The sequence below is a fragment of the Lissotriton helveticus genome, chromosome 2_1, assembly GCF_964261635.1.
Source record: "Lissotriton helveticus chromosome 2_1, aLisHel1.1, whole genome shotgun sequence".
Lineage (NCBI taxonomy): Eukaryota > Metazoa > Chordata > Amphibia > Caudata > Salamandridae > Lissotriton > Lissotriton helveticus.
The window spans coordinates 803,526,342-803,541,377 of NC_136059.1; the positions used below are offsets into that span (position 1 = coordinate 803,526,342).

Sequence of the window (15,036 nt, forward strand, 5' to 3'; positions counted from 1 at the left end):
TGGAGAGGGGATCAGTGTAGGTTTTTAGCATAAACTGACAGTTAAAATTGCAATTTGTTGTCTTTAATTGTCCTCCAAAGGTGCAGTGTTTGTCTGCTATTCATGGAGAAAAATGTATATTGTATTTATATAGCGCTTACTACCCCTGACGAAGCGTTGAAAATGAGGCACCAGTCAGAGCTGTGTCACATCTAATAGCGAAAATGTGTGGTTGGTAGCGATAAGTTGCGTGTCACTAGCAATGTGCCAGAATGGGCTTTGAGAGAATGTGCTGTAAGTGCCAACAAATCCGTTTTTGGTTTCAGATGACCTTCTAATGCTGTCACATGCGGCACTCCCTCATACCGTTAGACGGCCCTATGAGTGGCCAAAATCTGCTATGTAAAAACCCATGTCAAATGGAAGAGTACATGTTTGGTGACTTCTGGTGTGCTTCTTGAATGGTTTGACTAAAGTGCATGTTATTTGACATGCCTAAAGCTTATATTTAGAATGACATACCCCCCGAGATGGGTGCAGATTATTGAAAGGAGACCAAAGATATTAACAACACATAAATGGGTTTGCTCTGTACTGAGGTGTCAACCATAACTACAGCAGTGCCACTGCACCTCTGTAATATATCAGTAAATGTTTGTTACATTTACACATGTACATATATCATACACGCAGATCGGCAAAATGTAATGTGACTATCCATTACCATTGTTGAGTGGGGGATACAAGGGTTTACATTTGTGCAGTAAGATAAAATCAAATTGAACACCTTGTGACAATTAAGAGAGCTGTTTCCCTTTGTAAGGTAATTGTTACATGCTATCGATGAGGCACTAAACAGTGACTTTCTAATGTCAGTTTTGCTGTATTGTGTACATTTGCTATTGGACGATATTTATTTACGTTGTAGAATGGGGCTTAGAAAAAATGGTGATTCCAAATGTATCATTTTTCATTTTAATTACCATATGATTCTTTGCTCTTTTTGGTGCGAAGTTAGAATTCGGACTAACTTCACTAGTTTAAACAAAATTAGCATTTTAAAGGGTGCTTGCTTTGGTAAAGAATAGATTACATTTTACAGATATTTGCACTGTGAATTAACGGATCCTCCACAGGTTTAGGGCTCCAATTCAAAAAATATATCCACACCATTTGTACAAGGCAACTTTCTCTCTCTTTGGGCATATGCCTGGCAGTCACAGAAGTAATTCTCTTGAATGAATGTATGGGGTATTTTTAAAGTGTGAACACAGCCAAAAGGTAGCAAAGTGCTGTACAGAGCAAAGACAAGCATAAAGTCAATGAGTGATATGAGCTGTAGCTTATTTGTTAACTGTTAATGCACTGTGATATAATGTAATGTAAAGAGGCTAGTCTTCAACTGTACTAAAAGTGTTGGAGCAGTCCTCATGGATGCCGGGTTGTTGTTCCAAATCCTGGGTGCACAGATGAAAATGGCCTGCTGCTTGGATTTTTATTTTTGGCCAACATTAGGAGTGCCGAACCCCACCCCAGATTTTGAGCTGTCTGGAAGATAAGCAGGTGTGCTGGTCGTAATGGCTTTGTAAAGGATGAAACTTGTTTTGAAGATGGTGTCTGTATGAGCTAATAGAGTTCCATCACAAAATTGGAAACTTCAAGTTTGGTGAAACAGATGATGTGCTGATTAACAACTAATGCCCCGTCCCACCAAACAGGAAGACTGTGGTTAGTAATTGAATGAAGTTTATTCGTGTATAATTAACAGTTTCTGTATGCAGGCATTTGTTGTAGCAAAAACGTTTTTAAGTACTTCATGTAAGCTGACACAGTGGTGCAATGTGTTATGCACATGCTGCTGATATCTGGTTTTACCTGCAACCTCAGATTTTCTAAGGACAGTAAATTAAAGAACGTTGAATTACGCGACAGTACACCTACTGCTGAGAGGACTCGAAAATGGCAAGTCTGCAGTATTAAGCGTGTATAAAACAGAAAACTGTACTGTTATTTCTTACTTTGTATATAGGCCTTTCATGCTTTTGTATTTCAGGGAGCACAAATTGAGAATATTCCGCAAAACTATTTCTTTTAGTAATTTTCTAGGAAGTTTTTTTTAATGAATCATCAAGATCCTAATACAGATATATAATAAATAATTGTTAAATTGTAAGTTCGGTGCATAAAGACTGGCAGTGGTTTCTACCATAATTTCACTCAGTCCATGGGATAAAATCAAGTAACATGCCAGGAACCCTACATGGTATTTGAGATGACCTTTCTATCTCCACTCGAAATATTACATGGAGAAGCGTGGTTCAGTGGTTAGAGGCGGCAGACCCGGAAGCTGAGATCAGCCATGGACCAGGGTTCGATTCCCTGCCTCGGCGGGTCTCGGGCTCAAAAATTCCACGGACTCGACAATTCTCGCTCCGGTGCCTACTCGACTCACGGGGTCACACTCTGCGACTCTGGGCAATAGCTTGCTTAATCTCCACTACGGCCCCTCGCGGCGGGATGCCTGGCTTTCACCTTCTGAATACCCTGCCAGGGTATCTCACAGGGGAATACCAGGACGGGTTCCCTAAGCAAGCGCCTTGAGACCCCTGGGTGATTCGTGCGCTATATAAATCGAAATACATTTACATATTACCTACACTAATACAATAATTGGCAAAGCTGATATGTATGGTTTTAAAAACAGAGCTATTGGCGTTGCCAATGCTTTTTGCATGTCATGTCACATGTCATGCTAATGCAAAGCCATTAGGTCTCACCTTTAAAGGCGTTTTGGATTTACCAATGCATTTTTCCAACACTATTACGTTACAGGTACATTGGCTTTACTCATTGTGGAGCAATGGTATTCTATAACGATAAAGATATTCTCCGGAAGAAGGTCTTAGCCCGTTTTAAAGACTAAAGAAGTTTCTATAAACATGTTTAATTCAACATAGTTCAACAGCATTTGAACAGGGATGCTGACAGACTTCTTTCGCAAGGGCAGACTATACATAGGTTTGTGCTAAATATCTTGTAATTATCAGCTTCTGCACTCATTATTATGGATTACCCATTTTTAACGTAGGATGGAATTAAATGCTATTTCCTTTTGGAGGGCATCCTCCCCATGTGACCATGTTGTCACTTCTCTTTAAAACTGCAGCCGTCCGCATCATGTATTAGATCCCATCTGGCAGGTACAGAGACAGCCGTGCTTGCGGGATTCACTGCAAACACATTGAAAGAGCCAGAAGAATTTCTTCTTCTCCACTGACCTCGGTATTTTATCTTTTGAGACACATTTTTCGGAAATATTTTTTTGAAAAAAAATAAAAAAAAATACATTTTCCAGATTCGAAATGTTTTGCCTCTAGATGTCTAAGATAATCTATTAAGTAAGGCTTTTGTCTCTTATTACTAACAGCCATTTCAAATGTTTTTAGAGTTTTCGTTTGGATTTTGGCTCCCAACTGCTCCCAACATTTTTTTGTGTATGCTTCAGTTTGCTATATTTTTTTACTTCATTTTTCAAGTAGCTGACTTATTAGGGAAGGCTACGAGGTTGAATATTCTTTTTATTTGTGTACCTTTCCATAGAAGTTTGGTGCTATTTTTTAAGATTAGATCTGGCTCCGCTCATAGCATCTGACATTTATGTGCAGTTCCAGTAATTTTACATTTCAATGTTGTTTATCTATGTGAGTTTTGAAACATAACACAATTTGTTGTGGATTTTCCCTTTTCAGAGTTTTGTAGATGATTTTCAATATAAGTTAGCCCTGATGATAACCCATGGACTTCTGTAGTCTACAAGAGTCAAACGATCAACTATTTTTAGTGGAGCAAAGTATTTACAAATTATTACGGTGTTTGCTAAAAAGGACTTTTTCTGCCAATACTTTACCTGTCCTTTCATGAATGTTTGCACTTCCCACTTACATCAATTTACATTCATTCAATCTGTTTGGTTTTTAATTTTCCCACAGTTCCATGTGCTCTAGATCTCTGTGTCACATTCCTTTCCTGACGTATTTGTATGTCATTTCCTAATACATCATTTCAGACTCTCTACATTGAAATTTGTATTCATTTATAGTGCTTAACACTTCGTTGGAAGATATATGAAGTTTATTTTGCTCCAGATTACCCAGTGCTTGTGTTAATGTCTTGCCTGAGCTCAAAAGCATTGGGCAAAAAAAAACCAAAAAAACCCAAAGCCATATCCTGCACAATGCCATAGGCTCATGCATGATTCACCATGAATGTACATGGTTATGCCTAATATGTTCACACATACGTCATGATGTATTGGCAATTTCGGCTTTTTTCAAAATTTTCTGTTCGAAGGGATAGTTGATAAAAAAGTATAAAATGTGCACAAAACTGTATTTGGAGAACATGGCTCGCCAGTAGCAGATTTCACTGCCTGGTTTTCCTAAAACATAACCCAGGAAAGCATCAATGAGGGGGTTGGGTGGCCTGGTGGACAACTGCACACCTATTTTATAGACTGACTTTTAATTGTATATTTGTTGGTATCCTCGCATAGTGTGCAGTACCTGCTCTATTTAGCATCAACCTTATCATATTGAGTGAAAACTGTGACTATTCACTTTTTTTTCTGGTCAATTGAGCAAGATGCAGCATATCATATTTGTCAAGATATCTGCAACAATGAACAGAACAAATTTAAGTGGAGGGAAAGAGAGGTTATGATCGGCCCAGCACACTACTGCCCTAATGCAGTAATCTCAGTATACTCTGTGTGGAGTTCCAAAGTGGTAGCCCAAACTCTCTGATGACTAAAACATATGGAGGTCAAACACAGTATTTGTGTTGTGGAGCACAAGCCCTCATCCACCTGTTGGTACCATGCTTCACCCCTGGGCTGTGCTCCTTGTCTTGCTGGTTCTGCAATGCCTGATGAGCCCCTCAACGGGTCTCTTTGCCGGAGACCTTTATCAAAATTTGCCTTCGAATGCAAAATCTCATACTTGATGTGAATGCAGACTAGATTGGCCAAAAAGGGGAGTGAAGGGGAATACAAAATATTAACTAAAGGATCCTCCTAAATACTTTTTTAATCATGGGAGCTTTTGTAAAGGTTAAAACCAGTTGAAACCTAGGGGAAATAGTGTTCCATCCGATCTAATCTGGGTTAACATGTTTCTTGCCTAGTAATGCCCTAATTGGATTAGGGGCAATATGTCAGGATCAATAAACTAATGCCTAATTTAAATGTTGAGCTCTACCTAGGGGCCTAATTATGATGTCAAGCTTATCGCCACCGACAGGCCATCGGTGGCAGTCCGTCTGACATCTGAGGCTGCGGTCTGACCGTTGGATTAGGATACCAGTGGTTGGAGCGCATCGGGTGAGGGGAAAGACCGGCACCTCTGACAGGCTCAAGGTGGCCGCCGGGTTGTCGGTCGGATTGTAATCCCTACAATGGGGGCAGTATCTGCGCACAAACCATTGTAGGGATTACAATGTCCGTTTCCCTCTGCCTTTACATGGTGGTCTGACAGAAAGGGACTTTAGGGCCCCATAGCAGGGCCCCCTTCCCTGTGGGCCACCCACACATCCATGCAACGTGAGGCAGGCACACGGTGCATGAATGTTCAGAAACATCCCTTTTTCCATAGCAGCATGTGCTGCAGCCCATTTTCAGACCGCAACACAACCCGCAATGAAAAAAGGGATGTTTACGACCACCTGAACAGCAGTCATATCGTAATTGGCCTGTCGAGACAGCCAACCCCTTGTCGGACGGTCCCGTTCCCAAAATGAAGGCAGTTGGATGCTCGTCCAACGGCCATCATAATGAGGCCCTAACTCAGGAAATGTTGAAGTGCTCTATTCAGTGGACCCACACCAGGAGTCACTCTGCAAAGAAATTATATGTTTAGAAGTCTCAAATTATCTCAATTTGAGGGAACTATTATAGCACTGTATAGGACCAAAAACACAAAGACCAACAAAACATACAGCAAAAATAATAAATTAAATATTGTGATTCTTTGTTAAAACACGGAACTTCTTGTATGTTGTTGTCATGCATGCACATCATTATCCTGTTTGTTCATTTGATTGTAACTAATATTAGCCGTTATCCCCATGCAAAACTTGGATGCACACAAGAACATGCCTCATGCAAAATCCGGTTTAGTCAATTGCTGTATTGTTGTCCTTCTAAATGAAGAAATAATGGAAGCCTCACTCAAAACTTTTAGTCTGTCTGGTCCCTTGGATACTCAAAGAGAAAGCACCTCAGCATGCAGGATCTGCGTGAGAGAGCGCTGGCCTTCACAAGGTATTTTGAAGGGTAAAAGCAGCTGTAACCAAAGTTCATACACAAAACACTTACTTATTCCTTTAGAATGTCCCTGTATTGTGCCTACCCATCTCAGTAGTCCCGGAAATGGTAACCGCTGGAGGAACTCTCAAATCCCTTATACCCGTCAATGAGTAGAACAACATTCATAATGAATAATGATTGAGTGGTATCTTGAGATACTGAATAGTGTCTTCATATACTGGATGGCTGCCTAAAATATTAGGCATACCAAAGAATACTTTGGAAGACTTTGCCATATTGAGGTGTACCCTAAGACATGGAGCAACGTGTACCCTAAGACATGGAGCAACGTTCTGTCATATTGCCTAACACCATGGCTTGTTTAGTAGAATCTTGGCCTTTTTGGAAGAATTCTGGCATATTGAAAAACACCCTGATAGATTGTAGATGGTCCTGTCATACTCAGAAGTTTCTGCGCATATTGAGGTCATCTTTTGCTCATTAGGAAGCATACCTAATACATTAGACATCAACCCTAGTTAATTGGGACGTAATTGCTTCTTATTAAAAAGGGCATCCAACAGCATTCCTGGTGTACTGAACAGTGTCTGGTCTTATTAGGCTGATCTACTAGCATGTGGCATTCTTACATACTCTGGCATAATGAATTATGTATACCCTTTCATATTTAGCATCTTGGGGCCAGATGTAGGTTAATCCTGATTTACCAATTCTAAAATACCGAATTTTACCGATTCAGTATTTTAGAATCGGTAAATGGGATGTAGGTATTCATTCAGTAAGTATTACCGAATCGGTAAGATTCGATAAATACCGAATCAGTATTTACCGATTCAGTAATTCCCAGGCCCATAGGAATGAATGGGAATTACCGAATCGGTAAATACCAATTCGATAAAAGGGGGAACACATTGAAGGGTGGCAGGGTGTCACTTTGACACCCTGTTGCACCCCTGAATTGTGTATGGGTGCACATGTGGCACACATACATGCCCTAAGGGTATGCATGTCTGCCACATGGCACTGTAATAATTAGCAAAAAATTGCTTCTTTTGGGGTTTTCGATATTTACCACCAATTTGTAGTTGGTGGTAAATGACGAATCCTAAAATGGGAAAAGCACTCATTTGAGTGCTCCCTACATTAAGGATTCGGTAATTTACCAAATCGGTATTTAAGAATTCGGCAATTTACCGATTCCTTAAATTACCGATTCGGTAAATTACCGAATCCTTATTTTAGGCCCCTACATCTGAAAAGCCTAATACGGGTCGGTAACGGCCGAAATTCAGTAATTTTGGCCGTTACCGACCGGTATTAGGCTTCCTACATCTGGTCCTTGGTGGCATATATGAGCAGCACCTGTGTATACTGAGCTACACATATGAATATTGTAACTTTTTTGGCACTTTGAGCAGCACTTACTTTACTGAGTAGCGACTCTCAACTTTAAAGGTGAACCTTTGCATACTGGTCAGTATGTGGCTGAGTAGCAAGGCCAACATATCTGCAGCAGTCTAGCTTATGGAGCTCGCTGGTGTTTTGAACAGTGCTGTCCATTAGTCTATGGTAGGTCCTCTAGCAGTCTTTTGAGAGATGTAAAGATATGTTTGTCCACGATTTATGGGAGTGTCCTGGGCATGTATGACTTGGAGAAGCTTAGTGTGAGTAATTGCTAACTCACCATGCACCAGTTCATCATCAGTTAATAAGGGGTCACCTCTCCTCAGAAATATATTCTGAAACAGGAACAAAGAGACAATCTTTACATTAAGTCATAGGTTTCCAAGGCCATATTGGTCTGCTGCACTGCGGCTTTAAAATGACATAAATGTAACACCTACATATCAGATGCAGTAAACGGCTCAGCAATCCAATGTTTTGACCACCATATGTCAGCCATGTACCAATGAAATATTTTGCCTTAAAGGTCATTTAAAAATAATACGTGAGGAAACATCACATTAATACCAACTATGAAATCAAATGCAATAAAAGATGGAGTAAGTTTATCTTTTTTTAGTTTAATTGGCCATCCAAACAAGAAATGTGTTTCTTTTTTACTAAATAGGTCAACATACAGAAGTATTTATCCATGTTTATAAGCATTTATCCATGTTTATAAGCATGTATCCATGTTTATAAACATCCTTAATATTCCATAAATGAAATATATAGTAAGCCTTATTTGTGCTCCTTCATGCTTTTTGGTTTCTGCAATATTTCTCTGAGTCAGCCCTAATGAGTTTTGGGTTTTGAACTATCCCGCTGTGCCACGGTAATTATTCGGCTGGGCAGCTATACAACAGGCCCCTTTGTATGGGATCAACCTTCTACTGGTAGGGAAAGGAAACAGAGGAGACATCTGCATCGGGTGATTAGCTGACGCCAACAGACAAGCTTGGGCATTTACCTCTCACAGACATAGAGGGGGGGACAGGAAGTACTCTGTCACAAGTCTCAGGAAGGAATCAGGAAGAGAAGGAGCTTGGACAAGGGGTCAATTCTTTCAGACTATATCTTGATTCTGCCTTTTTGTCTGTCAGTGGTGGAGAGGCAACGCAGAATCTTAAGGCTGCTGCCTTCTAGAACTCTACTCCTCCACTTGTAAACCCCTACATAACAGATAGACTTGTAGAGAAGAGGAAGCTATGAAAGAGGAAGGCTAGACTCATAATGTGGATGCACCCACACCTGAAGAGGACTCTAGGCTTTGAATTCTTTGAAGCTGTGGACTTTATCTCCAGGGCTAGTGCCCCTGCCAACTCTACTCCTGCTGGGAAACAGTGAGGTAGATGTGTAAGGCACTCGGAGGAGAGGGACCCCTGGGACTTCTTTTGACCAGTTCTGGCTGGATGTGGCTTGAGCAAAGATATTCCATACTACTACAAGACACACAGGTGCTCTACAAGTCATCAGAAGGCCATGGGACCAGGCTAGTACAAGCAGAACGACAGGGTGCTGCTACTAGAAGACACTGGGCCAAGGAACTGTGAGGAGCCGTGGGCAAGAGTTTAGGCCTCTTGCGCTGTCCTCAGGGGTGGAAGAAGAGTCCAAACAAGCTCAAGAAGAACACCCAAAAATGTAGAGGCTAGGAGGCCCTATATAAACACAGAAGGTAGTTGGAGTGCACCATTAATTGAAAAATATAAAAAAAAAACATGCAGTTTGGTCCATTGAGGCCAGAGAAAAACTCCTTCTCAAGTTGCTTCTGTGCCGTATTTGTATCTGTCATCAACAGTGCCTTGTAGGTAGTGCGATGTCTCATCCAGTCTGGCGGGACTTTCAAACCACCATAGGAAGAGCCCATGCTCCAGGAGACTATCAGTACCTGGAGCACCATTGCACCTGTAAGTTCCTTTTCCACACTTAGATGTGGAGGCTGGACAGTGGTAAGTCTTTTTCTGGGGGCCTGGTTGTGGGGGCCTGTGAAGAGCACAAGACTTTTAATACCTTCAGCGAGTCTCTTGCTACCCTCTCACCGCCCCTACTCCCCAGGAGCAGCAAGGACTGCAGCATGAAAGAGCAGGAGAGATAGAAGGAGGTAGAACGAAGAGAGCTGGATACCCTACCAGCTCAAAGGAGAAAAATCAGGGGTTAACCAGGAGGACATCAAAGGCCATGGGGCTCTTGTAGGGTTCTCATGCTGAGGTCTCAGGTGTCCTCCGAGGAGCAGATGCACCTTCATGTGTATGAAAAAGATAAAAAGAAGGAAATATTTACCAACTTGCAGCAGCCGAAATAAAGGAAACTACTGCAGGCCTAAAAGCACTCCCGAAGCCCTTGCAGAGTGCATCAAATTTGCATGCTACTTCTGTGGTGCACCAGTAGAAGCAGGGGTGGGAATGTAATGCAGGCTCCTGCAGCCCCTGGTGGTGCAGGGATCTCAGAACCCTCCAGGGGCCCAGAACCCTTCATGGGGCCCCATTCAAAACAAGGACATTAATACCTGGAAGATATTGGAGACTTGTGGCATGGAGAGCCCCGCCATTTTTTCTCATTACGCCACTGAGCACGGGCACCACCAGAAACATCTGTTTTGTGATTAGGGGCCTGCCAGAAAATCTTTCAGCCTGCACATCCCAGATTGCTACATCTTAATTCTTATAGGGCCTTGGAAGCATAAGCCTTGGAGAGGTTTCTACTCATTCAGCAACACTCCTTGAGATGGGACTTTTGCCACGTTTTTCTGGCATGATGTGCCATTATTATTAGGTTCTTGGAGATTGCTAGGCAGTTGTTCAAATATAGAAATCAGACTTTGATACTGAAATGTTCAATGTTATAATGCCTTTTTTATTACGCACAGATGAAAATTAAAAGCAATGCATATTCTTGATAACTGTGAAAGTTAAATGTAGGGTACCGTATATTTCCAGTAGTTCCTGTAATTTTGTATAATGTTGAAAAGCATTACAAGGAAAGGGCTCATGCTCTGCATTTGGTTAGTATAGTGACAGCATTACAAAGTCAGTACGCATGATTGTTTATTAATGCATCCTTGCTGTTTTGCATTTAGGTGAAGGAAGTGTTGTGTTTCTAGAAGCCAGGGCTTGCGGTGCGCAAACAGCTAAAGGTGCTTCCAGCATTGAGAGGCAACGGCAAATTTAGGGCATTTTTATGTGCATCTCCTATAGGTTGTGTGGCCCATAAAAGGGTGTCCCTATAGGCATTTCCACCTGACAGTCTGCATATATTTGTTAGTGTATGTGATATTTAGTTTTTTCTCTAATAATGTAGTTTTGTTTTTTTAAGAAAAGGCACTAACGAGGCAGCGATTTATTGGACTTTGTGTGTTGCTTTGCTGAATTTTGAGTCTCTAGCACAAAGCGCCTCCCCTGTGTAACCCTTGACTGCTCTGTATCGCACACAGGCAATGAAGTTCTAACAAGTGGTAATCTGCTGTCAGTTTGCATGCCCATCGAACTGGGGCCCCTGGGTACCCAAACCAAAAGACCACTGTTGTTTCTATTGGGTCCAGTACCTTCTGACTGCCCTGGGGTACTCTCACCTGGATTCCTCACAGTCTCTTTTGTGAATGTTGTTGTTGCTCTTTAGAGTGAAAGGTGTGTGTGATAAAAAGAGAGTGGTTGCACCTGCATGAAATACCAAGGTACTTATTATGTTTGCCTTATCCTTTTAGAATCATTGTTGCTTCTCAGCTGGAACCTACATATGCAAGATCTGTGTTTCCGTGCTTCGATGAGCCCGCCATGAAAGCAACGTTTGATACTAGAATTGTGCATCCTCCAAACTATGTGGCCCTGTCTAACATGCCTGCTATATGTAAGTATAAAACATAAGTACTGTTAACTGAATATTACTGCAATAAATCAGACTGCCATTGGGAAGTGACTGGACACATTCACTCCTTTGTTGTGTGGTGTGTCCTTGTGGCACACGGGCTCATATTTGGATAATCATTATTGCTGTGATCAAAACAATTATAGAAAAGAAAAATGCAACTCCAAACTCGTTCGCGACTCAAGTAGTTTCTGTCCTATCTATTCATGTGTGTTCATACATACCAATTTTAGGTACAAAATATTAAAGGGAAGATTATCCGTTTTTACGATGACTATAGCCTCTGACTCCTCAAGAAAAGAGGAAATAGTGTATGAGCTAGTGTTATTGTGGTGGGGATGTACTTTGTGGGACTGTAGTGTTCTTTTAAGTGCTGTACAGAATATCGCAAACGGAAAGACTGCATAATAGCCTCCTGTCTTGTAGAAAATTTAAAACAGATGGTGAGCTTTGATGACATTTGTTAATCACTGTTCAGAGGAGCATAGACTAAAGAGGCGATGCAACATAATGTAGGGGAGAGTATCCTCAAAGCCTTTAATAATGTTTTTTTAGAAGTGAGAAGCTTTTAGCAATTGATTCCAAAGTGAAAGACTTGGGGCGAAGAACCAAAATAGCGAAGAACAAAAATTGCATGGGATGGAACATTATAAGAAATCAAGATGTATTTTTGGAGGAATGATCCAGGTTTAATGCAGTCAGTAGAGGTGGCTGAGGTAAAGGGGTAAAAGTGCAGATGTCTTTAGTTAGGCTTGTGCTATCTAATAAGAAGGTTCCCTAATTGTTGGAAATGGGGGTCTCTAGTTGGCAAGGGTTTGCACCTTTGTCCAAGTAGGAACCATTCTTCCTAGTCAGGGTAAGGGAGTTACACTCCTAAAATAACCACTGGTCAACCCATTGACAGCTTGGCACAAGCAGTCAGGTTTATCTCCAAAGTAGTTTGTAAAGCATTTGCACATAGCCAACAGTAACACATTAAAAGCACTACAAAAGGACACCACACCAGTTTAGAAAAATATCCAATATTTTTATATATCCAAAAGGATAAAATTCCACCATATAGTACTTTAAAAATATATACTTTGCAATATATCCTTAAAATTGCAGAAATACCTCAACAACACAGTTCGTACGATTCGGTAGCTCCATCCGGGGCTACCTCAAAGCTAAACAACAAAAGAGTTTAACAGTTCCAGCCGACCGTGTTGGTATGGGCCAGCGAAAGCGTGGACAGACTCGGTAATAGTACCTTTTTCATTGCGGTGATCATGTTGTTGCGAGTCCATTGTGGCAACTATCGCGGTTGCCAAGCAAAATGGAAGTGGTGCAGGGTGCGATGCCCTCTTGATGCGGTGCAGGCAGTGGCTCGGTAATGATCGTTCAGACGGCGTCAGTGAGACTAAGGCATACGGTGCAGGGTGAGGTTGTGCTCGATGCGGTGCTGGCAGGTTGCGCTGCAAACAACAGAACTGTTTAGCGGGAGCTGGTATTGGTCGGCCCAGACTGCTATGTGGGACTTGGCGGTGTGCCGTGAAATGTATGAGCGGTGCCCCCAGCATCGATGCGGTCACTGGTGTGAAAATCAGCAGCAGCGACGGCGTCGGTGAGACCAGGATGCTGAAGTGAAGCGAAGCGGTGTAGAGTGTGGTGTCTACAGGTCACGGTGCAAGCAGTGGCTCACTGGCGACGTTGTCGGTTGTCATCGTCGGTGAGACCAGGGTTGCGGTGCAAGATACAGACGATGCCTTCTGCGGTGCCGTCAGGACACAGAGCCCGGGACGGAGGCAGTGACTGAGTCGGTTACATTTCCCTTCTTTGCGACAAACAGTGGCTCCAGAGGTGGTACCCAGAGGTTGGTGAAGTCTTAGCAGTCTCTGAGACTTTAGAACAGGAGGCAAGCTCTACTGCAATCCCTTGGAGATACTAAGCATAAGTAAAGAAAGTTCAGTCCAGTACTTTCACTGCCCAAGGCAGAAGCAGCAACTGCAGGCCAACCCAACAAAGCAACAGCACAGCAAAGGGGCAGTACTCCTCCTGGCAGCTCTTCCAGCTCTTCTTCTTGGAAGGTTCCTTGATTACAGTGAGTTCTAATGTTCTGGGGTCTGGGCCCCATCATTTATACTCAAAATTCCTTTGTTCTCTCAGGCAGAGAGTGTCTGTGCTTAGTCCAAACCAGTTCTGTCCTCTCTGGCCAAGCTTCCCAGCAGGAGGTGGAAACAGCATTGTTCAAGGCAAACCAGGCCCATTCAGGCACAAGGAAATCTCCTTCCACTACTCTAAATGCAGCCCAGGTCTATTCAGCCCCAGCCCCTGTCTCTCCAAAGCCAGCCAGTCAGTCCACAAACCCAGCAGAGGCACACAGGATGGCTAAGTAAGAAAATACCTACTTTCTAAAAGTGGTCTTTTCAAACCCAGAACATAAAAATCATCCTTACTAAAAGATGCATTTTTACATTCTGAGTCCAGGCATACTAAACTCCATTTCTCCATCTTGTCCCAATGGGAAGTTATGCTGTTATAAGTAAAACTCCCATCATTCTTCCCTATGGGACATAATAGCCTTACAGCGGTTAAAAACAAAATACACTGGAATTCACCACCAGGACATGTCACCCACACCAGTACATATCCTTCCTTTAACATACGCAGCACCCTTCCCACAGGGGTACCTTGGGCCTACCTTAGGGATGACTTATATGTAAGAAAAGGGAAGGTTAGGGCCTAGCAAGTGGGTGCACTTGCCAGGTGGACATGGCAGTTACAAACTGCACGCAGACCCTGCAGAGGCAGGTCTGAGATACCTTTTCAGGGCTACACCTGTGGGTGGCAAAATCAGTGCTGCAGGCCCACTAGTAGCATTTGATTTATAGGCCCTGGCACACTCAGTGCACTTTACCAGGAGCTTACCAGTAAATAAAATATGCCAATCATGGAAACACCAATCCATAATAACAATTTACAACAGGAGCACTTGCACTTTAACACTTGTGAGAAGTGGCGCAGAGACAAGGAACCAGAAAAAACAGGGTCAAAACGGGAGGTCAGAAAGTAAAAAGACAGGGAAACACGCCCAAAAATACAAAATCTTTCCCATGTCCCCTCCAGCTGAAATTAGGAAGACCTACCCAACCTTCTGGGATTTCTCTTCACTAAAGCGGAAGAACCTGAACAGACCCTCTTCGTTGGCGTGTTCTGTGGTAGGGCGGTGTTCCACTGTAAAGTCCATTCCCTGTAGGGAGATGGACTACCTTAACAGTTTTGGGTTCTCACCCCTCATTTGCATGAAACATCTGAGGGGCCTATGGTCTGAACTCGGAAGTGGGTCCCAAACAGGTAGGGTCTTAGCTTCTTCAGTGCCCAGACCACAGCAAAAGCTTCTCTTTTTATGGCACTCCAGCTCTTTCCCTGGGGAGTAGTCTCCTGCTAAGGAA

The 15,036-nt window shown here is 42.5% G+C and overlaps 1 protein-coding gene across 1 annotated transcript in view; it reads left to right on the forward strand.

Annotated features, from left to right (window-relative positions):
• Window positions 1-15,036, forward strand: part of LVRN (laeverin) — a 663,539-nt gene that overhangs the window by 119,313 nt on the left and 529,190 nt on the right. Inside the window, exon 2 of the mRNA XM_078675542.1 lies at window positions 11,445-11,587. Coding sequence (XP_078531668.1) covers window positions 11,445-11,587 — 143 coding nt within the window. The remainder of the gene's footprint in view (window positions 1-11,444; window positions 11,588-15,036) is intronic.